The sequence below is a fragment of the Bos javanicus genome, chromosome X (genome assembly GCF_032452875.1).
Source record: "Bos javanicus breed banteng chromosome X, ARS-OSU_banteng_1.0, whole genome shotgun sequence".
In the NCBI taxonomy this organism is placed as follows: Eukaryota; Metazoa; Chordata; class Mammalia; order Artiodactyla; family Bovidae; genus Bos; species Bos javanicus.
Window position 1 is genome coordinate 52,378,252 of NC_083897.1, and position 27,017 is coordinate 52,405,268.

The window sequence follows — 27,017 nt, forward strand, 5'->3', positions numbered from 1 at the left end:
CACCACTGATTAGTTTTGATTGGCAAAACTAATATACATGGAGTCACACTGTATGTACTCTTTTTTGTATTTGACTCTTATTTTCACTCAACATATTGTCTTAAAATTCAGCCATACTGTGGCACTCATTTATAGTTTGTTTATTTTCTTGCTGTATTGTATTCATCTTTTAAATTGTGCTATAATTGACCTATAACAATGTGTAAATTTAACACAATGTACTGATTTGATTTAGTACAATACACTGATTTGATACATTTGTATAATATGATTGCCTTTGTAGTTTGAGCTAACACCTCTGTCACATCACATCACATCACATAATGATCATTTCTTCCAGTGCATTTGTTGTTATTTTCTGATTATAGAGGAAAGATATGTCACAGAAATCTTGGAAATTTCAGAAAAGGATGAAAAGAACAAAATTAAAAAGAACTAATTTCATCACCTGGAGTTACCCATTGTGAAGATTTTGATAGAGTTCCTTTTTATGTGTGTATACACACATACACATCTACACATCTATATTGATTTTTATACAATTGAGATCTACCTATAAACAGTTCTGTATCGTGTGTTTTTTTCACTGAATATTATTTTATGTTCATTTCATTTCCCATGTCCTCGTTAAAAATCAGGGAAGCATTTTAAGGGAGGCCAATATTGGATGGGATGTAAAAAGGGGGGAGATTTGACTTATTCTCTGGAGTGCCATCCACAGACCAGCAGGACTGCATACAGCTTCCAGTGACTTTAAGCATCTAAGCAGAGTCTGAGCATCCGTCTGTCAGGGCGTTGCAGAAGACATCCCTTCCCAACCGAGAGACTACACACCACAGCCTCTGTAACTCTAACCTACCGCGTGTGTCTCCTTCTCCTGTTGCACCAGGACCACATCCCCTTGTAGGGGCAGCTGAGCTGACAATTCCTCATCCTTTTGGCTGAGCCAGTCAATTATCTCTTGGAGAGGGAGCTGAAGCTTTCCACTGTGGTCTGAGAAGGCCTCTAGCCGGGCACTGCACACAATGGTAAGACCAGTGATTTTCAGTCCTCTTGTTAAGCAGCAAAACATTTTTCCCCAGCAGATATGTAAGTGGAATCTTACTATATAAACAGATGAAAGAGGTGCTGCTCTGGTTGAAGTGGGAGAAGGCCCAGAACCCAGCCTCTGACCCACCCTCAGAGCCTCCCAAGACACTTCCCCATAGAGCACAGTACCAAAACATTTGGTGGACTTCAGTTCATTCAGCTGTGCACCCAGAATCAGGCTGTGAAAGGTAGTGAAGTAAGCAAGAGCGTTAGTGGAGACACTGTCATGTTGCCCTCTTGTCCTGGAGGAACTCAAGTCATGCCAAACTGTTCATCCTCAGAGGCTTCCCAGAGGCTGCCTTCTGAGCAGGAGCGATGCAGTGGGTGGAAAGGGTGTGCCAGGTGGCTGAGTGTGGGCACACATGTGTGTGAGGTTGCATACAAATACAAGCAGCCCAGGGGTCCCAAAGGATGAGGGCAACATAGGCTAGAAGCTTGACATACAGAAGGAGGAAAACATGTGCAGCATAATCATCTCTGTCTGCCTTCCCCTCTCCCCACGAATGAGCCGTGAACTGAAGTCCAAGTGGTAGGAAGCCAGAGGCCAGTCCAGGCTGTGTGCAGCCATTGAACCCATTCCCCTTAGATGACTGGTAACTGGTTATTCCATCCCTACCTCTTCGGCCAAGGCTTTTACATAAATTTTTGCTTCTACTAATTCTCAGAGCAACCTTGAGAGGTAGCCACTGGTGTTGACCAGAGAAGTTAAGTAATTTTACCAAGGTCAGACAGTAAAGTCACTGGATTTAAACTCAGGGTTGTCTGATTTCAGAGCCTGCATTCCTTCAACTTCTGTACACTCCTTATCTCCACTAGAACCCACCAGAAGCCAGGAGTTTGGTCTTTGATGACAGAGAGTAGAGAGGAAAAGTGTGTGTTTGGTGTGGGGTAGTGGGAGGGGAGTTATAGAGAAGGGTAGAGGAAAGAGGGACAACTGAGTTACTGATTTGCTGTTAGCTTAGGGAGGCATGGGTGGGGGATAAGCAGTGGATGGGAAGAGAAGGCTAACAACCACTACAATTATCCTGCAATTAAAATAAATAAATAAAATTTTTTAAAAGATGTGAAAAAGCAGATGAGAGCTACTAAGATAGAAGACAGTTATGAGAGGAAGGCGGGCAGTAATCAAATCCTCCATTTATACATCAGCGCTTTTAAGTGCAGAAAGTGTTTTCATATCTCATTTGAGTCCTCATAACAACACTGGGAAATAGAACAAGCATTATTCCTCTACTCGTTTTGTTGTTGTTGTTTAAAAAATCCAAACAAGTGGAAGCCAACATTCAGGGATTACTGAAACCAATTTTCCAAGGTGACACAGCTGACTGAGGCTCGGGATGGGAGGGGAGTTTGGGGGAGAATGGATATATGTATATGTATGGCTGAGTCCCTTCGCTATTCACTTGAAACTACCACAGTATTGTTAATCGGCTATAACCCAAAACAAAATGTTTTTGGTGTTAAAAAATAAATAAAAATAAAGGAAAAAGACCAAGACTCAAATCCAAGTCTCCTGATTTCTGACCCAGGGTTCTTCCCCCAGCACCAGAGCATGAAAAGGAGGAAAAACAGGATGAAGCTGACAAGAAGGCTGAGAAGAGGGTGACGAGCAAGAGGAGCCCAACATCATCCCCACCAATGCCCCAAAGCCCCTGTTTTGAGGCTCCAGGCCTTACCGGAGATTGTGAGATTTCTTTTTGATTTCATTCCAACACAGATTCATGGCTGGTGGTTCCAGGGTTCTGGCGGCAACAACAGACCCGTTGAATAGCTTTGGACTTAGGCAGGGTACCCCAGCACCATTGTGAGGAGGCGCAGGGGTGGCGGCAGCAGCTCTAACCTGTACAGAAACACAGACACCTCTACAATCCCTGGAGTGTGCCACACCCTGGTCTGTGCCAAGCCAAGCATAGGACAAGTGTGAACGGGGCAGGGGGGTATGGGGGTGGGGAGGGGAGAAGGGGCTGGTTCTAGGATGTGTTTGAGTGGTTGAGAGAAAGAAAGACTCTGCGGTTCTGTTCATGGCAAGGTCCTCTCTTAGTGCTGTGCTGTGCTCAGTTATATCCAACTCTTTGTGACCCCATGGACTGTAGCCCACACACATGGGCTTAACACATATGTTAAGCACTTTGAGCTGTGCTTTTAATGGGAAGATTGGTTTCCCAACTTGCCTGGCGAGTCTTGTGTGAGAAAGATGTATGGTTTAGGGGTAAGGAGAGACTAGAAGAAGCTCAGCCACCAGCAGGGCCATTTTCCTTCCACAGGAGGGGAGCAGGTAGACAGGCAGGCATGCAGGTGGGTTTTCCCAGGCTGAGATTTCCTCTCCACACTCCCCTGTCCTTCACTCCCTTCTGCTTCTGCCTGAGCATGTCTTGAACTGCGAGGGAGACAGCTAACTCCTGAAGGGCTACTTGGCACAACCCCCATTCCCCCAAACCCCATAATACCCTACAGGGTGAGCAAGTGATGGGAGCCTCTTAGCTGTCGACTCTTGTCAGAGTTCTTTGGAGATCAGGACCCCGAATGCTGCCTTAGCCTTTTCTCAACCCATTGAAGATGAGCAGTGCTCTTTAGGACTCTCCTGACTGTGGTGGGAAATACGAGTGGTGAAGAGGGAGAAGGGGGCACCAAGGCCCCCTTGGAAGTAGGACATCTACTACAGATAGCTCTCTCTCTCTCTCTCGGTCTCTCTCTCTGAATTTGTGGGACAGCCCTTCAGCTTTCTTTTCTAGAAGGCTGGGTAAACTCTGGAACACTGAACTATGAGCCTACGGCTTACCTTGAATGCCATGGTTGCCAGTGTTTGGGCAATTTGAACTTAATTAACTTAACACAAATACTTCCAGGATCTCATCTGGGCAGTAGTGCTGGCAGAATTTGTCATAGTAAGAGTGATAATCATAGGAATCAGCAGTTAAACATAATCAACCTGTACTAAGAGACGGCTTCTTTAGTACTAGTGCTAAAGAATCCACCTCCCAGTGTAGGAGACAAAGGAGATGCAGGTTCGATCCCTGGGTTGGGAAGATCCCCTGAAGAAGGGTATGACAACCCACTCCAACATTCTTTCCTGGAGAATCCCCATGGACAGAGGAGCCTGGCGGGCTGTAGTCCATGGGTCGAAAAGAGCTGGACATGACTGAGTGACTCAGCACACATGAATCTATAGAATAAAGAATATTCAAGATTTAAAAAAAAAAAAAAAAAAAAACTCCCACAGCTCACAGCCATACACAGAAGGAGAAGTGGGAGAACAGCCAAGCTCCAGGGCACAGCTCTAGAGTCAGTTGCTCTGCATTCCCATGAGTGGACCCTACCTGTGCCGCCTGGGGACCCGCTTGCAGGATTGGGCAGCCCCATGATGCTCCTCCGAATGAACCCAGACTCAGCGCTTGGTGAGCTGCAGGCAGAGTCCAGACAGCCTCTGAGCAGACTCCCTAAGGGAGGGCGAGCAGAGCTGAGCCAGGCCAGGAGGCGGGATCTGTCACCCTGTTTGTTTACTGACCCCCCAGGAATCCAGAGGGGGCGGCTATGTCAGGATTGGGGACAGTGAATCAGGGCTTTGTCCCTGGGAATTCCGGCTCGCTCCCAACTGGGCCCGCCACACCGGGGCCAGGAGGGCCCTCCCAGGCTGGCAAGGATGGTGAGAGTGGGATTGGGCATTCCATGGTGCTGAGGAGGGGTGTGCAGAGGGGAGCTTCTGTTGATTTATGTTCCCTTTGCCTGGAAGACACAAAGAACTCACTCTGCCTCTAGTTCCCTCTCCCCTACCCTGAGGTGGAGGAAAAGATCAGATCATTTTGGTGACAAACCTTTGGTAAGCAGTTTCACCAAGGCCTGGAAGGACAATGAGCTTGAGGATCAGCCTTGTCCTTTAGCATATAAGCGTCCTCAGAGACAGTGAGGGATGAATGCAAGGACAGAGCCGTGGGATGGTGAGCAGGAGAAGACTGACTCAAGCCAGCAGTGAAAATGAGGGGGGGCTCTGTCCTGCCTTTGGGAAGAAAGGACAGAGAGCCTTGTCCCCACAGACCTCCCCCTGCACTCTAAGGCCAGGGGGAAACACATGGTCTCTGGGCATGTGCCCTGGACTTCCGCAGGGTTGGGGAGGGCAAGAGGGAACCCAGGAGCTTGGTGCATGGAGCCTCCTGTACCCTGCCTCTGCTGTCCTAGGCTACTGGCCTGAGGGGCGCTTCTGAAGGTGGCCGCTCCTTTTCCAGAAGACTTGCCTGGGGAAAGGTTAACATTCCCAAGCTGACCCCCACCCCCCGCCCCAGCACTGAGGGAAAACACTTCGTTTCGACCAAAAAGGGTTCTGTTCCCATCCTCATTTATCTCCCACAGAGTCTTCTGGGCTTTCCACAGTTCCACATTGTTTCCATGCTGAGGCCCACCTACAGGAATAGTTAGAGCAGCTGCCTGAGCCTTTCTTGGGGTCCAGGGTGGGGCCATGTGGGGTGGATGGCAGAATGGCAGGGGACAGCAGGCAAAGAGCAGGGAGCAGCTCTAGCTCCGGGTCGCAGCTTGGTTTATGCTGGGGTAATTGGTTGGTTCCAAGCCATCCTCACAGAGTTCCCTGGGCTGGGAATGCCCTAGAGTTAGAAATGGCCTCTTGTGATCCAGCCACAATGAAATTGTCATGGTTTGATGGAAGCACCCATGATGAACTGGGCTCCACCCATGTTAGCCTTTCAGTCCCTCCAGCCTTCTTAGTTTCTTAAATGTGAAAAGTGTGAAAGTGTTAATCACTCAGTCATGTCTGACTCTTTTGTAACCCCTTGGACTGTAGTCCACCAGGCTCCTCTGTCCATGGAATTCTCCAGGCAAGAATACTGAAGTGGGTTGTCATTTTCTTCTCCAGGGGATCTTCCTGACCCAGGGATCAAACCCTGGTCTCCTGCATTGAGGGCAGATTCTTTACCATCTGAGCCACCAGGGAAGCCCTAGTTTCCTAAACGCCACCCCCCAGTTTGGCTTCCTTAATAGACTCCCTTACCCTGTTCTCCCCTCGGAGTTCCCCCTACGAATCACAGTCCCCTGTAGCAGAGCCAGGCCCTCAAGCAAATGATGACTAATCCTTGATTTCTTTCCCTATCAATAGCCTTCTACTTCTGTTTTTGTGACCAAGATGTTTGGTCTCCCCGCTCCCCATAGGACTTTCTCCTCATCTCTTGAAACTTTAAGACAAAGTCAGAGCTGTAGAGAAAGAAGAGAAGAAACTCGACGGTAACCGAGAGAACTTGATGTCACCATTCTCTGTCACAAAATTAAGCCCTCATGTCCCACTGCCTAGGTAGTGAAGCTTGCAGGGAGTGGGCAACGAGCAGGACAAGCCTTCTGGAAGGACCCACGGTTTTCAATCCCTCGACCCTCTGAAAGTCCCACTCTAGGGAAGGGATAAGTTTGCTGGGGGACTCTTAGCTGACACTGGCTTTGAAAATATGTTACAAGCAGTGAATTCTCTATGGTTAGATGTGTCAAAACAGCTTGGGAGGCCTGGAGCTTATGACTGTCTGGACCTTCATTGTCTCTCATTCTCTGCCTACATGGGCTCCCCAGTACCTACATTCTCCATCCCTGCCACCTTGGTATCTCTCTTCCTCCACCATATACATTCAGTGGCTGTTCACACCACCCATAGTGACCCAGCATCGCAGCCCATCTGCGAGATCCTAAGAACCATAGTACTTTCACACACTCCCATAGCCTCTGAACCCCAAAGCATTATGTGTACTAAGTTGCTTCAGTCATGTCTGACTTTTTGCCACCCCATGGACTGTAGCCCACCAGGCTCCTCTGTCTGTGGAATTCTCTAGGCAAGACTATTAGAGCACGTAGCCATTTCCTTCTCCAGGTGATCTTCCCCACCCAGGGATTGAACCTGAGTCTCTTGTGTCTCCTGCACTGGCAGGTGGGTTTTCTACTACTGAGCCACCTGGGAAGGTTAAGCATTATAGGGCAAGCCAAAATATGCTTAGACGTCTCCCTTGTCTAGTCAACTTTCCCTTGGACTTCCCTCATTGCCAGAAAAGTGGGTTGCCCTCTGGGATTACTGCCTCTCACACACCCTCTGCCCACCTGGCACCACACACAGGCTGGCACACTCAGCCCCACCACTCCAGTCGTAGGGGAGGAGAGAGAGAGGACAGGCCAGTAGGAAGCTCAGGAGATCCTTAGTGGGGTTAACCCAGGAACTGTGAGTAGGATCAGGGACTTGAGAGGAAGAGCCAATGGAGGGAGAGGAGATATTCTGCAGGTACAGAATATGAGGAAACCACAGAGAAGTCAAGGCAATGGAAGGTCCTGCCTTGTCCTAGGTTATGCCCTAAAGGAGCACACTCTTCCGGGACCTCCCCTGGAAGCTTAAATGAAACCAGCCACCTTAACCATTGTGGGCTCTTTGGCTTGTCCAGATCAACACACTTCCTTTGCCCCATAAAAGGCCTCATGAATGACAGGGATGGGCCAGAGGAGGCCTCGTTCTGTGCAAGGGGTTTCATGTGTATGAAGACTACCCTTGAGCCTTAAGAAGCATGGATACCCACAAGAACACACACAGATCCTACGTCCACCCTCTCTCCACGGTTCTGTCTTTTGCCATGAGCCTCTTACCTGAGGCTGGGGGCAGGTGCTTCGGAGGCTGCAGCTATGATGGAAATTGTCAGCTTCCCGCCACTTATGACATCGTGGGAGGGTGTAAGGGCATCCCTGCATGACCATAGGTTGCATCAGAACCGAGGCTCATGGGGGTGGGTGGGGACAGGCAGTACGTCAACTGTTGAGCATAAGCACCTGGAAGAGTAACAAGGACAGATTTAGAGTCAAAATATAGAAAAGGCTTGTAAATGCATCACTTACCCAGGGGTGCCTTGACCAGTTATGTCAATAAGTATTCAAAGATTACTGACCTATCCAATAGTTTTTCCCAGGCCATAAAGCACCATAAAAGACTTGAGTTAATAATTGATCAAGGAAGTATCTATTGTTTCTCTATTGTGCTTTGTGCTAGACACAAAAAGATGATATGCTGTCTGAGATCTCATTGCATGGGGATAAAGTGTGGGAGATGGAGGGGGACAGTTGTGTAAGCTGATTGTCGTTTAGTCGATATGTCTGGCTCTTTTGTGACCCCATGGACTGCAGAGTGTCAGGATCCTCTGTCCATGGAATTCTCCAGGCAAGAATACTAGAGTGGTTTACCATTTCCTTCTTCAGGGGATCTTCCTGACCCAGGGGTTGAATCTGTATCTCCTGCATTGGCCAGCAAATTGTTTACCACTGAGCTACCAGGGAAGCCCATGTAAGCTGATAATGATAATAAAATACTTATGCAGCAGATGCTACAAATGAGGTTTCACCAGAAGGTTAGGGGAGCAAAGAATATGGAATAATTAACTCTATCTGAGCATATGCAGAGATGTCAGACAGATTGCATTTGAGATGAGTCTTGAAGGGTGAGTAGATATTTGCCTATGCAGAGAAGGGGATAAAGGGAGAAGTGCATTCCTAGCAGAGGGAGCCACCTGTGCAAAGGTGGATGTCACCCAAAAAAGCACAGCATGCTCAGAGAACAGTAAGTTCAGTATGGCTGGAGTTTGGGAGATGAAAAGACGTGGTGAGGAGTTCACATACAGAGAGAACAGACATGGGGAAAATCAAGCCATAAAGTGTTACTGCATTAATGGCAGAAGTATTTATGGGATGGAGTGAAGGGATGGATGAAGTGAGCCCTACCTGGTCATGTCAGGAAGTCTCCCTAGAGGAAATATTCTTGAGGTGAGTCATGAAACAGAAATTGGATTGCCATTAGACAGAGAAGATAAAACAAAAAAGGAACATTCCAAACAGCAGAAAATCAAATGTATGGTGCAGATCAGAGTACAGGTAGGTGCCTTGTCGGGGAGTACCAGATGAGGCTGTGGCCAGATTGGGTCATGGCTTGAATGATAAGCAGAGGATTCTAGGCTTTATCTTATAGACAATATGGAGGTACTGAAGATTTTCAGCAGGGGAGTGACACAACCAGATTTGCATTTTCGTAGGAGCCCTCTGTCTACCTTGTGGAGTCAGTCTCCCAAAGGAAGAATCCATTTAGAAGCTGTCAAAACAGGCAGGCAATTGCAGGGAGGAGGGAGCAGAGAACGTGGCATTGAGATACACTGAAGAGGTAAAACACAGTGGATTCGGTGATCACTTGGATATGAAAAGTGAGAGAGGTGAAGGAGTTAAAGGCTTATAATTTGGGAACTGGATGAATAATGTTGCCTACAGCAGGAGGGGAAAACAGAAGAAGCAAATTTGGTGTGGTAGGGGAGTGAGGTCAGTGTTCTGTAATAAGCTATTCTTGAGACATGTTCAGCTTTTGAAGTCAACAGCTAAGACAAGAATGAAAAGTTAAATGTACCAAACCAATTGACAGTTTGGTGAATGTACACACGTCTGATTAGGATGGGTGGCTAAGACAATGCTTGCAGGTGATATAAGTGGTATCTTTTAGTGCTGGACAAAGATGTGCAAACTTTGATCCAATGGCAAGAAGTGAACATCTCTCTTTTTTTTAACTTTTTAATTTTTATTGGAGTATAGCTGATTAACAATATTGTGATAGTTTCAGATGGACAGTAGAGGGACTCAGCCATACATATACATGTATCCATTCTCTCCCAAACTCCCCTCCCATCCAGGCTGCCACATAACTTGGAGCAGAGTTCCCTATGCTCCACAGTAGGTCCTTGTTGGTTATCCATTTTAAATATAGCAGTGTGTACATATCCAAACTCCCAAACTATCCTTCCCCCATCCTTTTCCCTGGCAACTATAAGTTTGTTCTTGAAGTCTGTGAATCTGTTTCTGTTTTGTAAATAAGTTCATTTGTATTATGTCCTTTTAGATCCTACATATAAGTGATGATTCCTGATACTGCTGATTAAATAACCACCATTTTTAGTTTCTACTTCACTGGTTCCCAACATAAGGGCCCCTTCTTAAAGATAAAAAAAAAATCTCACTTCACCCACTCACACCTACAAAGGAGCTGTACTTTTAGTACTTACAGAGTGAGAAAAACACTTATACATTTAAAGATCTGTGGACTCCTTGAACTAAGTTACCCTTCCCTCCTCCTCATGGGTCCATGGTCCAAAAACTGGGGACTATTACAGATCACACAAATGCAAGAACTTACGGTCTGAAGGACATTTTATTGTGATCAAAGTCCCTAGATATCACACAGCTACATAATTCCTCATCCCTAAAGAGATTACCCCAAAGAATGATTGAAAAGATGGCTCCTCTCTGATCCAACACCAATATAAAAGAATTAATACTTGCCACAACAACCAGAGAAAGCCCACACTCAGCAATGAAGATCCAGTGCAGCCAAGAAAAAATTAATTAAATTAAAAAATTAATCATTCAGATAAAAAATAAAGTATTGCTATGGACATATTCTAAGCATGAAGGCTACAAAAGTTTTGCTTTCAGACCTCTTTTTACATTAACATTTTTAATTTTTGCTGATTATATAAGCAATACCTGTTCTTTATAGAAAAATGGAAAATATAGAAAATCATAACTAAAAATAAAAATAACCTATACTACTACTATCCAGAGGTAGCCAGCCATTACTAACAGGTATGAGTCCTTACAGTAGTTTTTCTGTGAAAAATATATACTTGCACTTTGGAAGTATTGTCATATTATTTATATATTAATTTATATATTAAATAATATATTGTCTTATTATATATTAATTATATAGTTATAATTTTATATCATGCTTTTTAAATTTGCCATTTATATCAGGATCAGTTTAAAATTTCATTAACTATTCCTCTAACATATGACTTTTAATGGTTGCAAAGGTTATAGAGTCCTGTGGTTGAGGCCATGGGCTTTGGCATCAGATAGACCTAGGGTCAAACCCACTCTATTCAACCTATTAGCAGTGTGGCCTGGGAGAAATTAACCTCTCTGAGCTTCAGGGCCCTCATCTGTAAAATGGGGATGACTGCCCTTGTAGTCTTGTTCTAATGATTAAAAATTAATAATGTATTTAAATAACTTAGCACAGTGTCTGGCAATAGTACACTATTCAATAAATGTTAGCTTTAATCATTGTTGTATAATATTCCACAGAATAGACAAAGCACAATTTAACAGTAAAACATGTCACACTGCAGTTTGTAGCCTTGTGCATATTTGTGATTCTTAAGATAATTTTCTAGAAGGGAGAGTTTCTGGATTAAAGGGCACAAACCAATTTCAGACTTGTATTAATAATGAAAGTGAAAGTCTCTCAGTTGTGTCCAACTCTTTGTGACCCATAGACTGTACAGTCCATGGAATTCTGCAGGCCAGAATACTGGAGTGGGTAGTCGTTCCCTTTTCCAGGGGATCTTTCCAACCCAGGGATCAAACCCAGGTCTCCCTCATTGCAGGCAGGTTCTTTACCAACTGAGCTATCAGGGAAGCCCTGTATTAATAATACATCCTTCTAAATTGCCCTAACAAAAATTAGATCACTTTATACCACCCTCAACAATCTATGAGAAAGCCTGTTTCCCAGCACACTTGCCAACAGTGAGTATTCTTTTTTTTTTTAAATATCTTTTGCCAATTTTGTAAGTGAAGATGGCATCTTGAGAATTACTTTGTATTTCCTTAGTTACTTGAAATGCTTAACTTTTTCCTTACATTTTTAGTGGCCAGTTGTATTTATTTTTTCATAAACTTTTTCTCTTTTGAGGTTCACCTCTGTACAGATTAAATTCCTTCCTTCATATTCTCCTCTACTGACTTGATATGAGTTTGATGCTTCACAAAATAACAAATCCATGTATCAGGGAATTCAGATTTTCTAATCCCAATGCCGGCAAAAAAGGAATAAATTCTTTCTCATCCTGGCATGACTATCCTCTGCTCTTTTCAGACTGTTCCATTGACTGTGACTTCAAGTCATTTCGCCTCCTAGACCTTGATTTGCTAAAATGTTAATGGTTAACAGTTGCCACACATCAAAATGTTTGCTGTTTTAGTAGAACATACTTTTGTAGCCTGCTGTACTGTCTGTCTTTCTTGGTCCTCAAAGGACCCAACCAGAATTATGATTCCATCTGACAGATGAAGAAGCTGAGACCCAAGTGAACCTGGACCTCCTGACTTCTGGCCAGTGCTCTTTGTTCTACACAAAGATTCTGCTTTCTGCCTCTTTATTTATCTCCATTCTGTCCTAATTACCACCTGAACATATTGATTCTCTTTCTACTCCTCCTTTTTACTTGCTGAAGCTGTGAGGAATTAGAGATGAATCTGAATTGGTCCCCAAATGGCCAAGTGTAGAAAATAAGACATGTAAACAAAAAAAGTATCACTTAAGGGAGAAATGATTCATACCTTCTGCAGGACACAGACATCAAGTTATGAGAGGTCACAGAGCAGGAACTGTTCCTTTCAAGTTGAAGGGATTTAGGATGTATTTATGGAAGAGATGTTTTTGAGCTAAGGTGAGAGAGGAAGATTTGGATGTATGAAGTAGTATGGAGGATGCTTTTGGGGTAGAATTCATTCATCTGTGCTCTCCCCTAGGGATCCTGCTAGATAGCCAGCTGTGACTTTTTCCCACTAGGAATACTCTTTTCCTAATTCTCAAAACCATACACAGGCCCTTCCAGAAGGATTCAGTGGGAGACATTGTTTAACTTGGGCAGAGATAAAAGTTTTAAAAACATGTGGGGGAATACCAGGATTTTAGCATGAAAGCAAGATTGTGGGCTAGTGGAGGACAAAATTCATGCTCATTATTAATTTCTTTTTTTTTTCTAATTTTATTTTATTTTTAAATTTTACATAATTGTATTAGTTTTGCCAAATATCAAAATGAATCCGCCACAGGTATACTCGTGTTCCCCATCCTGAACCCTCCTCCCTCCTCCCTCCCCATACCATCCCTCTGGGTCGTCCTGGTGCACTAGCCCCAAGCATCCAGTATTGTGCATCTATTCCACACATTTTTAAACACAGAGCCAGACACAGAGCAGGTACTCAGTGAATGTCTCCTGACTTGATTTTTTAAAATGGAAGTTTAGTTGGTTTACAATATTACATTAGTTTCAGGTATACAACATAGTAATTTAGTATTTTTATATATTATCCTGCACTTAAAGTCATTATCAACTAATGGCTATGTTCTTTGTGCTGTACAATATATCCTTGTTGATTATTTTATGCATAGACAAGTACTATGTGAAATCTAAAAAATAAAACAAACAAGTATATATAACAAAACTAAAACAGATTCCCCAGATTCACAGATATAGAAAATGCTAGTGGTTACCAGTGGGGAAAGGGAATCAGGAAGAGACACAAACTGACTTGATGTATTGAATTGAACTCCAATTAGGTGAGTGTACAGTCCCTCAATTTTGTAGGTACAAATTCCAGGGAACATGAAGCGAAAGGCTTTGGATATACACATTTCTTGTGTTTGTGTGAAATGATGTATACAGAATGTTAGCATTTGAAGCAAGGCTCGAAATGAAAAAAACAAACTGCAAACGACCTAAATGTCCATTACTTGGGGATTTGTTAAATAAATAATGGTGTATGCATACAATGGAATTCTATATAGCTATTAAAACCAGAATTAAGAACTCTTTATGTGCCAATATAGAATGATCTCTTGAGGTAAAGTTTTAAGTAAAAAGAAAATAAAAAAGCGGTTAGTTTAATCTGTTTTAAAACAAAACATGTGCTTATATATACAATAAAATACCTTTGGAAATATACAAAAGAACCTGTTAACGTTGATTGCCTTTGGAGAAGGGAACCAAGTGGCTACTAAACAGAGATGGGAGAATTCCTTCCACTCTTTTGAAATCTTTTCCCTTATTTTCCCTCTTTTTAAAACTGAGAAATATAACTTACAAAAAGTACATAAAATATATGTGTAAAATATACTGAATTATTACAAAGCAAATCCCCATGTAATCACTGCTTGGGTCGAGAAATAGAATAATTCTTTACATCCACAAAAGCCCTGTGTCTCGGGGACTTCCCTGGTGGTGCACTGGATAGGAGTCTGCCTGCCAATGCAGGGAACACAGGTTCGATCCCTGGTCTGGGAAGATTTCACATGCTGCAGAGCAACTAAGCCCGCATGCCGCAACTACTGAGCTCGAGTGCCGCAACTACTGAAGCCCGCATACCTAGAGCCTCTGCTCTGTAGCAAGAGAAGCACTGCAAAAAGAAGCCCATGCACCACAACTAGAGAGTAGCCCCACTCGCTGCAACTAGAGAAAGTCTGTGCAAAAGCAGCAAAGACCCCACACAGCCAAACATAAAAATAAATAAATAAATACAATTAAAAATCCCTGTGTCACCAAGAGGAGATACAGTTTTTACTGAATATCCTTTTGTACCTTTGGAATTTTGAGGTGTGTGAATACATTAGCTATTTAACAGCTACTTTCTCCCTTCTTTCCCACTCCTCACCAAAGTGCCATAGACATCATCAACCGTTTTATGGAAAGGTTGATATAGCAGCTTTTCCATAGCCAAAAAGCAGTAACAGTTAAAATTTACTTTATTCTATGTTTTGCATATATTAACTAATCAGTCTACATACAGGAAGTCATGGAATCCTCGGGACAATCTTATGAAGTAGTTACTACTGCTGTCTATATTGTGCAGATAAGAACATGGAGGCACACAGCAATAAGTAGCTTGTTCAAAGTGATATTGTGACTATGAGGTAGGGAACTGGGATTTATATCCAGGCCAGAATACAAGTTCTTTACTGCTATACTCTTCTGCCTTTGTAAATTCTAGAACTCGGGCTCTGAGGCACTGTGGTCACCAACACTTAGCAAGTAGAGAAAATTCATGGCTCTGGGCCACCAGCTGGGAGCCCAAGGGCTGACTCAGACATGCCACTAGCCAGGCAAAGACACAAGCAATTAAGAATGGACAGGATGCAGTGGGTCTGGGGTATCACCCAGCTGGCAAATCCTACAGACCATTTAAATGACCTTCCTAGGACATCTGGGAAGTAAAATTCTGGTCAACTCTCCCAGTCTGACCTCAGAGCTTCCCCAGTGCCTAAGAGCTAGGTAAATATTTTTTGAATGAATGAATAAACTCTTTCTACCTATAAACTGGGGAAGTTTAGGAACCTATCATACAGAAATATCTGCAGAAGTGGATGAGGGTAAATGCTGCAGTTTTGGTTGCAATAGCAAGACTGCAATCAACTTGGATGTCCATCAGCAAGGGACTAGTTAAGTGGACTGTGTCAGAGAGGTGGCACAGCCTGACAGTGAAGGGTGTGGGCTCTGAACCAGCACACTTGGGTTTGCATTCTGGCTCCTCGACCTATCAGCTCAGGTTTGGACAAGATCCCTGACTTCATATTTCAGTCCCTGCATCTGTGAAACAAGAATAACAGAAAGACGTACTTCAAACCTTGTTGTAAGGACTTAGTTCATAGTTACCATCTAGCAAGCACTCAAATCTTTTCTCTTATTGCAGTCACTCATGCCATGAAGTGACAGGGGCTTCGCTGATAGCTCAGTCAGTAAAGAATCTGCCTGCAGTGCAGGAGACCTGGGTTTGATCCCTGGGTCAGGAAGATCTCCTGGAGGAGGGCATGGCAACCCACTCCAGTATTCTTACCTAGAAAATCCCATGGACAAAGGAGCTTGGTAGGCTACAGTCCATGGGGTCAAAAGAGTCAGACACAACTTAGTGACTAAACCACCATGCCATGAAATATTATGTAGCTGTTAAAAAAGAAGGAGGTAGGTCTGTACCCACTGATTTGAACAGATGCCAAAGATATGTGTTTTAGGTTTTAAAACAGTTTCAAAGTGAATGTGTCTGGTATAACTTTAATTTTGTAAAAAAAAAAAAAACAAAACACAAAAAAATCTCTTCTTTCTGTGTATGCACAGAAAGAAAGCCTACTGCTGCTGCTGCTGCTAAGTCGCTTCAGTCGTATCCGACTCTGTGCGACCCCATAGACGGCAGCCCATCAGGCTTCCCCATCCCTGGGATTCTCCAGGCAAAAACACTGGAGTGGGTTGCCATTTCCTTCTCCAATGCATGAAAGTGAAAAGTGAAAGTGAAGTCGCTCAGTCGTGTCTGACTCTAGCGACCCCATGGACTGCAGCCCACCAGGCTTCTCCATCCATGGGATCTTCCAGGCAAAAGTACTGGAGTGGGGTGCCATTGCCTTCTCCAAGAAACCCTACAAGGATACACAAATTGTTCAGTGACATTTCTTCTGGAGAGTTGTATTAAGGGGACTCTCATGTTGATTTTATACACTTTGTAGGTTTGTGTGTATAAAGTTTTTTATAACAAGGATTTATTGTTCTTGGATGAAAATAAATAGGGAGGCTCAGGAAAGAACAAGGCAGTGAAAAGAAGACCCTTTTTTGTGAGTACAGATTCTTCTTTCCAATCCAAGGTGACACTGCATGACGGCTCTCCCTCTCACAGCACTGCCTTTCTACCTGACAGCATGGCACTAAGATATGAGACACATTTCATTCGTACCAAACCTTATTATGTGTTCCTAAAATAATTCCTGCAATGTAGCCAAAAACCAAGTTTCTGCTTCAGATGCTCTCAATGAATAAATCATGGGCCACAGATTGTCAAGCTGGTAGAGACCTTAGAGATTATCTAGGCCAACCCCCTCATTTACAAATGGAAACAATGAGATGTGTTTCTGAGAAGGTAGCTGTCAAGCAATTTCGAGAAAGAAAATTTCTTTTCCATTGGGAAAAAAGTCAGAGATGCATCCTTATGAGGAGAATTTTATTATAAAAACCAATTAATAAACAAACTTATGGTTACCAACAGGGAAAGGGGGGAGGGATAAATTAGGAACTTGGGATTAACATATACACACCTATATATAAAATAGATGGCCAACAAGGACCTACTTATAGCACAAGGAACTATACTCAGTATCCTATAATAAGCCATAATGGAAAAGAATATGAATACATATGTATATGTGTGTATATAACTAAATCACTATGCTATACACCTGAAACTAAAACAATATTGTCAATCAACTATACTCCAATTAAAAAAAGAAGAAAGAAAACCAAATGAAATAAAAGATATAGGAATTGGAAAGGAAAAAAGAAACAATTAATGCAACGTATCTGAAACCTTTATACACTGCTGGTGGGAGTATAAATTATTAACCATTTTGGAGAACAAACTGACAGTATCTCCCAAAAGTGAAGATTCTTATATCCTGTGACAGGACAACTCCCTTCTAAATATATACCCAATAGCAATAGTCACATAAGAATATCTCCTCAGAAATGATCATAGTAGCCCTAATTGTGAGCCCAAAACTGGAAACAGCCTAAATGTCCATCAACTGCAGAATGGATAAATAAATCGTGGCATATTTCTTAAATGGAATGCTATATAATAGTGAAAAGTGAATGAACCAGAGCCACATGTCACAATGTGGATGAATTTCACAAATATAACATTGAATAGAAAAAAAAAAAAAACAAATTGAAGAAGGATACGTACCATTGATATACATTTTTAAAACATAAAGCAGTGGCATATGGTGCTTAAAGACACATACATATGCAGTACAAATATAAATAAATGCATGAGAGGAACTTTGATCACAGAGGATAGACAGGGGATTTCAAGTCTATTGGTGATGTTTTTTCGTTAAGCTAGGTGGTGAATATCCTGATTTTCGTTATTCTTTACATCTCTTTGAATGCCCCCAAATTTTCTAGCACATTGTTTTAAAAAATGCAACAAATCACATGCTGAAAGGGAAATTCAGAATTTTCAGATACAACAAAATAATGAAAGAAATCTGTAAGGTACAAATGTCTCACTAAAAATGACAGGATAGTTCCTTCAACCTGCTTCTTTTCCCTGGGACTATTTTCACAGAACGGAAACTGCTGCATGTGTGCTCAGTCGCTCGGTCGTGTCCATCTCTTTGCAACCCCATGGACTGTAACCCGCCAGGCTCCTCTGTCCATGGGATTTCCCGGGCAAGAATACTGGAGTGGGTGGCCGTGCCCTTCTCTAGGGGATCTTTCTGACCCAGGGATTGAACCTGAGTCTCCTGCATTGCAGATGGATGCTTTACCACTGAACCACCAGGGAAGCCCAGGGAACCTGCTAAAGGACAGCAATTGGGCATAAAGGACTGAGAATCGGGATATATGGGTTCCAGTCTCTCAGATACTCAAAAAGAACAATTTCATTAAACTTCTCAAATTTTTACCCTTCAAACTGTGGTGCTGGATTAGATTATTTTATAAGGTTTTTTCCATATGTCAATTAATTCCAGGATTTTTTTTTGAGCAGCAATTCCTAACACTGTATGTGCAAGATACAAAATTTTTCCATGGAGAAAAGAGGTCCCTGATCAAATCCATGTGGATTTCACTGGGTTGAACAGAATTAAACAGATTTCTTTACAGCAGTACTTCTCAGAGTCTTTAATACACTTACATACATGATGACTCTCCAAAAGGAGAATTCAGTTACGAAGCATTTTCAAAAAAAGAAAAAGATTGGACCATAGAATACACCCCACCCCCCACCACCACTCCTTATTTTAAAACAGAATCTGTTAACATTCTCTGCAAACAGTGTTCTGTGGAACATCGGTAGTTTGGTAAATGTCATCCTAGAAGGATTTCTCTCACTTGCTCTTTCAGTCACTGATGTGTGTAGAAGAATCTTTCCTAAGACAGGAATGTAGTTTCCTAGTTTAACTTCCAGAATGGGTTTCCTATGAATGTCCCTGACCCGTGTAGAAGGCTGTCTTCTCAGGCTTCATTAGTGAGAGCCTATCCTCTCTGACTGTTCATGGGGCTCTCAAGGCAAGAATGCTGAAGTGGTTTGCCATTCCATTCTTCCTTTGCAGAAGGAGAAGGGGATGACAGATGATGAGATGGTTGAATGGCATCACCCACTCAATGGACATGAGTTTGAGCAAACTCTGGAAGATAGTGAAGGACAGGGAAGCCTGGTGTGCTGCAGTCCATGGGGTCACAGAGAGTCAGACACGACTGAGCAAGAACAGATCCTCTCTGACACTGTGGCAGATTTCACATTAGAAACTTTTGTACGTCTGTGGTTAGAAGTGCTTCCTGAATGTCCCCTCTGTACCTGGCTCTTGAACCTTAGCTAACTTCACTGCTTCGAGCCATGCTCCCTCCTTTGGGTGACGGTGGAGCTGAAGTGTGCTTGGACCCACAGTTCAGGCTGAATGCCTGGGGGACAAGTCTTGTGGGAAGAGGAGCCCTGTCCAAGTGCCCTCATTGTACGGCACTGGTTTACAGGAGGCAGAACTGCAGAGTCAAAGCCAGCCCACCCAGGAAAAGAGGGGCTCTTTTCTTCTTTCAGGGACAGGACACTTATCACTTCCACTGGCAGCACTGCCTTTTGGGGGGAGGGGTTCCTTGGATGGTACCAGGGTTTTCTGGAACCATCTCCCCATCCTAAGCCCAGAGAGGAAATCTCCTGAGGTTTGTGGCCCCCACTGGACCTTTTAAAAGGTGATTTACTTGAGGGCCTTTAATCTAGAAACAAGGATTCCATTTGGAAAAGTCAGGCACTAAGGTGGATGAGACAGAGAGGTTTTTTTTAAAAGGTTTTTTTTTTCTCTTTTGAACAATCAAAAAGAAAACATAAGAGAAAAGTATGTTCTTTTCCAGGCTGTGGGAGCTACCCTTCCTCCCTCTCTACCTCGCTCCAGCCCAGCCTGACCCAGCCCCAGCTACCGGCTGGGACCCAATCCTTCTGAGGCCTGGCTCTTCCTACCAAAAAAAAGCAAGATAAGCCTTAACCCACACAGTCTCAGGCCCACTTACCAGGCTGGGGCACAGGGCCTGAAGCTGGGGAAAGCTGAGGAGAGCACAAGGAACAGGGTGTTCGATTCCAGGTAGAGGTGAGCCTGGTTTCAAAGCTCTCCAAGCTCCACTCTCAAGAGTGGAGAGGTGCCTCTTGGTTACAAGGGGGTAGAAAGGAAATCAAGGGGAACAGCCAGGGGGAAAACTGCAAGAGAGAAAGCTGGACTGAGCCAGGAAGTAAATGCTGAGATTAGGATGTGCCTTCAACCCCAGCCTCCTAGGTCAGAGCCCAGTTTGCTCCAAGGAAGCGCTCCTGTGTCCTGTCTGCTGGCCAGACAATGATTTGTTCAGGGCACCTGCTCTGAGGTCTCACGTTTCCTCTGTCCTCCCTTTTCAGCCAATACTTTCTACACCCCTTCCCTTCCCTCCCACCAGGAGATCCATCCATGGACAAAAAGCCTGTCATTGAGAACAGACAGAAATAAATAAATAAACAAGTCAATAAATAAATACCCCTCTCCTCTCAAAGCAGCAAACTGTGGACCTTCCTCTTATTCATTTTTAGACCCTACTTGCTCAAATTGGCTGGAGTTTCTATTCCTGGGCATTTTTTTTTTCCTTCTATGAATCTAAGCGGTAGCTACTTCATTGTGGGCATTTTTTAATGTAAGTCTTCCCCCAAAGGCACAAGCAGATGGCTAGCAGGCAGGTACACACACACACACACACACACACACACACAGAGTACCTCTGGAGCTTCCCCTCCCTCATTCATTCCCCCTATGGGCTGAAAAAGGGCGAGGCTCAGAAATCATTTCTCTGTGGCCTACCTTCTGATTCCGGCAGGTCTGAGGATCAGGCGGCAACTGGGAGCTGGGTGGCTGGAGCTGGGCTGCTTCTGTGAATCAGCAAAGAAGTCCCTGAGACAGGAATGCCGACAGCTGCTGTATGCACACTCTCCCTCCGTCTCTCCCACCTCCCTGTCCTCCTTCTCCTGCCCCTCCTCCCCTCTTTCAGAGCTGCTCTGTGTTGCTATGCAATCATATCATTGGCACTAATAGCATCTATCCGACCTCAGGCAAAGATACCCTTGACCGGGCAGATGCAGGAATAGCAAGGACAGTTTTGTGAAACTACCAGAGCCTTGGCAGCTCTGGGAGATTTCAGTTCATTAGAAGCTGAAGAGGAAAGCGGAAGAGGCTGAGAGGCAGAGGGGGAGAGGCTTCCACTGGGGAGGAGGAGACAAAAGAGGCTGGGAGATCAATACGAGCTGCTGAGCCAGGAGCCTGGGCCCCAACTTCCACAGATCGAGCTCAGAGCCAAAGCCAACTTCAGAGCCAGCAGCTGGCATGATCCCTTGGTAGCCAGTCCAGGATTCAGTTTCTGTGTTGGAGGCTGAAACACTCTGCTCTAGAATTGTCACTGGTACCCAAGGTAGAGCCTTGGGCCCAGGGCAGTCTGCCAGTCACCCGTTATGTTCCATCCTCACCTCCTCTTAGATCTAAAGGTGGAGAAATCCTTGCCCATGAGGAGAGCAAAATGCACCCTGAATGATTTGAGAAAACACAGCTCCTTCCTTCGTGCCTCCACTCAGCCACTACCCCGGTCACTCTCCTTCCTTCTGTTCATACTAGGCTTTACTCTTTTAGCTGTCACCTCTGTTTAAGAGAAGAGGGTATGAATGCCAAACACACTGCCAGACATGGGAGAAACAACTGGTTTCTCCACAACTGGTGGAGACAATTATGTCCCTTTATAGGGTGCCCAGAGCACAGTACATTAACTCAATAAAGATTTACCGAATGAGTAAATGGGGTAGATGGATGGATCAATGGCAGTCAGAAGGCCCCCAACCCCATCCTCTTACACAAACACACTCATACCTAAAGCCCCCGTAGCTCCAGACCAGGGCAAAGAATAAGAGAAGCATTCTTTTTTCCTCTCTTCATTTCTGAGAACAGGGTGTGTATGACAGGGAGAAACAGACTGGTTTGGGGGTGGGTTGCTTAATTTCACTCATTTGCCTCTAAGAACTTTATAAGCTCTGATGGCACTGCAATTTAGAAGAGAATACACTCCCTGGCTCAAAGGACTTGGCACTAGTGTTGACAAAGTTTCTACAAAGACTGAGAATTAATACCATTATTATGATTGTTAGAGAAAATTCTCAGATAGGAAATAACTAGCACATGTGTGTGTGTTTTCTTTTGAGATAAAATGTTAAAAACTTAAGCTGCTGGTTTCAGTGAAAGATTAGCCATAGGCCTGATCTCTTTAAAACAAACAAACAAAATTGGAACCAACTGCTCCCTCCAGCAAACAAGGCTTTCAGAGCTGAGTGAGTGACCCCTCCTGCCTGGCCGAAACAGCAGCAGCCAGGCCCCCATGCCAGTGCAGAAAAGGCCTTTGATTTCTGAAGGGTTTTTGGAAGCACATCCCAGCTTCTCAACCTACACACCCCCAACAGAGCATTTCTGAGCTCCCCAGCCTTGCCCTGCCTGGCCCCAGTCTTAGCCCTGCCAGCATGCAGGTTTTCTCAGCACCATCCTGACCCAGGGCCCCAGGAGTGCTTTACACCTCACTTGGAATGACTTGTGGATAGGGGGAGTTGGCTTGAAGAAAGATTAGAGAAACACTCTCAGAAACTGGGTTGGCACAGTGCAGAACACACACCAAACACATGCAACCTAACTTCAATCTCACCCCTGGCACCAGTAGGCTGGTGGGTCAATCCAAAGCCGAGCTTAGATATAGAAGGAGGAAGGAGAATGAACCGATGGGATACTTGTTCCCCACCTTGACTGCACTTGGAACTGCCCAAATCACCATAAGCACTCAGAATCCTTCTTAATTTTTCTATCTCTAGAGAAAACATTCAGGCAGCAGATACAAAAAGACTGTACCAGCCTCCAGGAAAATAAACCCATAGAGTTTCTTTCACGGGATACAACAAAATCTTTCCCCAGATCTCCTTCCCACTGACCCAATCATCATGGAATCATTGTTCCTTTACTTCAGGCACTCAGACCTCCTGTGAAAAATGAGGATATTACCATGAGACAAAAAACATTAAGGTATTATCAGCGACCAACAATTAAGATTTAATTATTGGATTATAATAATGGTTAACATTATCGAGAATTTACTTCAGGCTAGGCACTGTTCAAAGTGCTTTGCATACGTTATTAGCTCATTTCATCCACATAGTAGATTAAAAATAGGTTCTATTATTTGCCCCACTTTATAGATAAAGCTCTATAACATGGTGAGGTTACATGACTTGCCCAAGGTCACACAGCCATGCATTATGGAGCTAAGACTTACACTAGATCTCTCTAGACAATGCCCACATTTTTAACCATGATGCTATACTGCCTGAATCTATGTTCTAGTGGTGGCCTGATCAGATGTCAAACCTAGGTAGGTCATTGAGAAAACTGTGACTAGGACAAAATCCCCAGATAGTTTTTCTAATTTTTTGTGCCTTTCTCAAGCTATTTTCTCTACTCAAAATGTCTACCTTCCCTTTAGAGGTCAGAAACACAAGGGACCTCAGACATAAGACTTCTCTCTCTGTGAAGTCCCAAGTGAGCAGACTCCACACAAATTTTGATTAAAACTATGAATGGAGTATGAAAGGGAAAAGACAAGTGACCTTGAGATGAGGTGGATAGCTCCAGTTTGCTATAGTTCCCACACGGCCCACTGTACTCTAGTCATTTATATTTCCTGTTTAGCTCCTGTGGTTTTTCAATGGGTGCCATCTCATAGGCTACCCAAGGTGCACTCTTTACTGTGGTTGGTCTTTTGTGGGTATTTGGAGGAGGACTGTTTGATTTTTGTTTCCTGGAGGGTGTTGAGATAGTCTCTATAGTTGTGTTTCAGGAGAGGTAACATCTTTGCTTGAACATTGCAATTCGAGAGAAAATTTCACTCTGACATTTAAATCCCATGCATGCTCAGTTGCTCAGTCATGTCCAACTCTTTGTGACCCCATGGGCTGTAGCCCGCCAATTTCCTCTGTTCATGGGATTTCCAAGGCAAGAATATTGGAGGGGGTTGCCATACCCATCTCCAGGGGATCTTCCTGACCCAGGGATCGAACTTGAGCCTCCTGCATTGCAGGTGTATGCTTTACCCCTGAGCCACCAGGGAAGCCCATTTAAATCCCAGGGACACTCATTACATTTGGACAAACCAAAGCAAGCACACAGGCTAGCTTCAACTATTTTTCTGAGGAGGACAAAGAAAGATCAAAGGACATCAGGCCACAAGCTTTGATTGTAGCTCCACCCTGGTAACCTGTAGGAGGTTGTTTGAGACCCATCCTGGTATCACTGAGCAGGGCTTTGCTCAGTGGACAAGGATAGGTGGGGCATTTCAGGCAGAGATAAAACATGTGCAAAGCTACAAAGCTGACATAGCACTGCTTGCTAAGAGATTGTGAGTACTAGAGCACTAAGCTAGGATGGGGCTATGGTGGGAAACAGCAGGGAGTGGCAGGAGATGAAGCTTTGCAAGCACACATGAAGGCACTGGTGTCACTTGTGTTTTTGTTGTTTCTTCAAGCAGTGAAATGGCAGGGTCAGATTTATGTTTTAGAAGTATTAATATCATTATAATGGCTTCCATGGAAAAAACAAGCTTTTACATGGAAGTATAGCTGATTTACAATATTAGTTTCATGTGTACAACATAGCGACTCAATTTCTTTCATAGATTATACTCCAACATAGCGACTCAATTTCTTTCATAGATTATACTCCATTTAGAGTTATTACAAAATAATGGCTATATTTCCCTGTGCTGTAAAATATATCCTTGTTGTTTATTTATTATATATGTAGGGGGTTGTGTCTCCTAATCCTCTGCCCCTATCTCACTCCTCTCACTTCCTCACTGATAAATACTAGTTTCTTCTTTGTAGTTGTGAATCTCTATCTGATTTGCTATATTCACTAGTTTGTTGTATATTTTAGATTTGACATATAAGTGACATCATACAGTATTTGCCTTTCTCCATCTGACGTATTTTACTTAGTACAATACCCTCCAGGTCAATCCATGTTTCTGCAAATGGCAAAATCTCACTCTTTTTACGACTGAGTAATATTCCATCGTATATACACCTTCTTTATCCATTCATCTGTTCATAAGCACTTAGGTTGCTTCCATATCTTGATTATTGTAAATACTGTTGCTATGAACATAAGGGTGTATGTTCCAATTAGTGTTTTTTTTTTTCCCTTTTGGTTATATACATAGGAGTGGATTGCTGGATCATATTGTAGTTCTAGTTTTAGGCTTTTGAGGACCCTCCATGCTGTTCTCCATAGTGGTTGTATCAATTTAGAATCCCACCAACAATGTCTTAAGATTCCCTTTTCTCCATATCCTTGCCAACATTTGTGAAGAACAATTATTGAGTGCTTGCTGCACACTAGATCTGTGCTAGAACTCAGGACCACAGAGAAAATTTGGAAACTACCTTCAGGTTGCTCACAGCCTAATGGGTGAAACAACTAATTAAACAGAAATACAGTCGACTGCAATGAAGGATGAATTGGAGGGGAGGAAGGCTGGAAGCTTGAATACTTGGTGGGAGGCAGTTGTAGTACTCATCTGATGAGGACCTGAAAACAGAGCAGTTGGTAGTGAGGATGGAACAGTGCCCCCATCCCTAATGGATCTTCCTCATATTATCCTTTCCTTTTATCATTTCTTCCTAGCTTTACTACTTCCTGAGTTCCTAAAAGAGAAATAAACTGTGAATATTGTAGGTGGGGGAGAGGTGGTGTAGGTCACTCCCATTGTCATTCCACAACCTTATTATTGGCCCCCAACCATGTTTACCAAAAGTACTACTTGAAATTGTTTCTACTCTTCTCCAACACCCAATCCAAGCTCACTTACCTCAGCAAATAACCACATTTTTGTTTGGCTGAGTGGTGAAAGATATCCCTGTAAAAGTCCTCTCTACTTCAGAATTTCATCCCATCTTCTTCCCCTTCCACCATCCCCTGACAAAGGACCTCCCTTCACTTTTTTCTCACCAAGGTCAATACCTCTGCTCACGACCTCACACAATTCTCTATCTTCTCTAGGAACTTCATGAATTTTTGTTTTTCTCTGGTTTTCATCTTCAGTCTTTTCCTTGCTTCTGACACTTTCGCCTGCTATCCAAAAACATGTGAGGAGAAGGAAGATTGCTGACTCCTGTGGGCTAGGAAATGGGAAGAATGTTTCCCCACTAGAGAAAGCCCTCCAATTCACTCTACAGGAAACCACTGCACACACAACTAGGTCAACAAGTTGTCTTATCAACAAGGTAGAGAAAGTTTGAAGGGAAGAAACATCATCAGGGTAAAGAATTACTAGGTTTCCAGTAAGGCTGTGAAGTAAAAAGTCTCACTAAGAAAATGTAGAGGAGGGCTTCCCTGGTGGCCCAGTGGTAAAGACTCTGCCTGCAAATGCAGGAGACACAGGTTTGATCCCTGATCTGGGAAGATCCCACATGCCACAGGCCAACTAAGTCCATGCATCACAACTACTGAGCCAGTGCTCTAGAGCTGAGCTGCAACTAGAGAAAGCTCACATACAGCAACAAACACCCAGTACAGACAAAAATAAATGAGTAGATAAATAAATCTTAAAGAAGATGCAGATGATGATAATAATAATAATAAACTTTTTACCAAAGGGGAAAAGGAAGAGAGATAAATTGGGAATTTGGGATGTTAACATACACACTACTATATAGACAGTAGATAACCAATAAGGACCTACTGTATAGCACAGGGAACTACATTCAATATCCTGTAATAACCTACAATGGAAAAGAATCTGCAAAAGATATACTTTTGCAAAAGGTATACTTTTCTGTATACCTGAAACATTATAAATCAACTATACTTCAATAAAAATTTTAAAATAAAGAATTCGCAGAGTGTTTTTTGCCACATTATTTTATTTACCTAGAAGAAATTGCTTCCAATGAATGGGAATTTCATGCAGCAAAACTGAAAGGGTTAAGTAGAGAGACAGAGGTGAAATGCCTCAGAAGAAGTT

At 43.4% G+C, this 27,017-nt stretch overlaps 1 protein-coding gene across 2 annotated transcripts in view; it reads right to left on the bottom strand.

The window, feature by feature from the left end:
• The window catches only part of DRP2 (dystrophin related protein 2), a 46,977-nt gene extending 25,349 nt beyond the window's left edge, over positions 1 to 21,628 (bottom strand). The window contains exons 1-5 of one of the 2 annotated variants that reach the window (XM_061409216.1): positions 20,780 to 21,627; positions 7,702 to 7,881; positions 4,407 to 4,526; positions 2,766 to 2,929; positions 860 to 1,016 (exon numbers count right to left, since the gene is read on the bottom strand). In XM_061409216.1, the coding sequence (XP_061265200.1) occupies positions 860 to 1,016; positions 2,766 to 2,929; positions 4,407 to 4,526; positions 7,702 to 7,818 (558 nt within the window). In that variant the 5' untranslated portion in view covers positions 7,819 to 7,881; positions 20,780 to 21,627. Of the gene's footprint in view, positions 1 to 859; positions 1,017 to 2,765; positions 2,930 to 4,406; positions 4,527 to 7,701; positions 7,882 to 20,779 lie in introns of both variants that reach the window. The other variant, XM_061409217.1, reaches the window with a different exon arrangement.
• Positions 21,629 to 27,017: the final 5,389 nt, after the last annotated feature.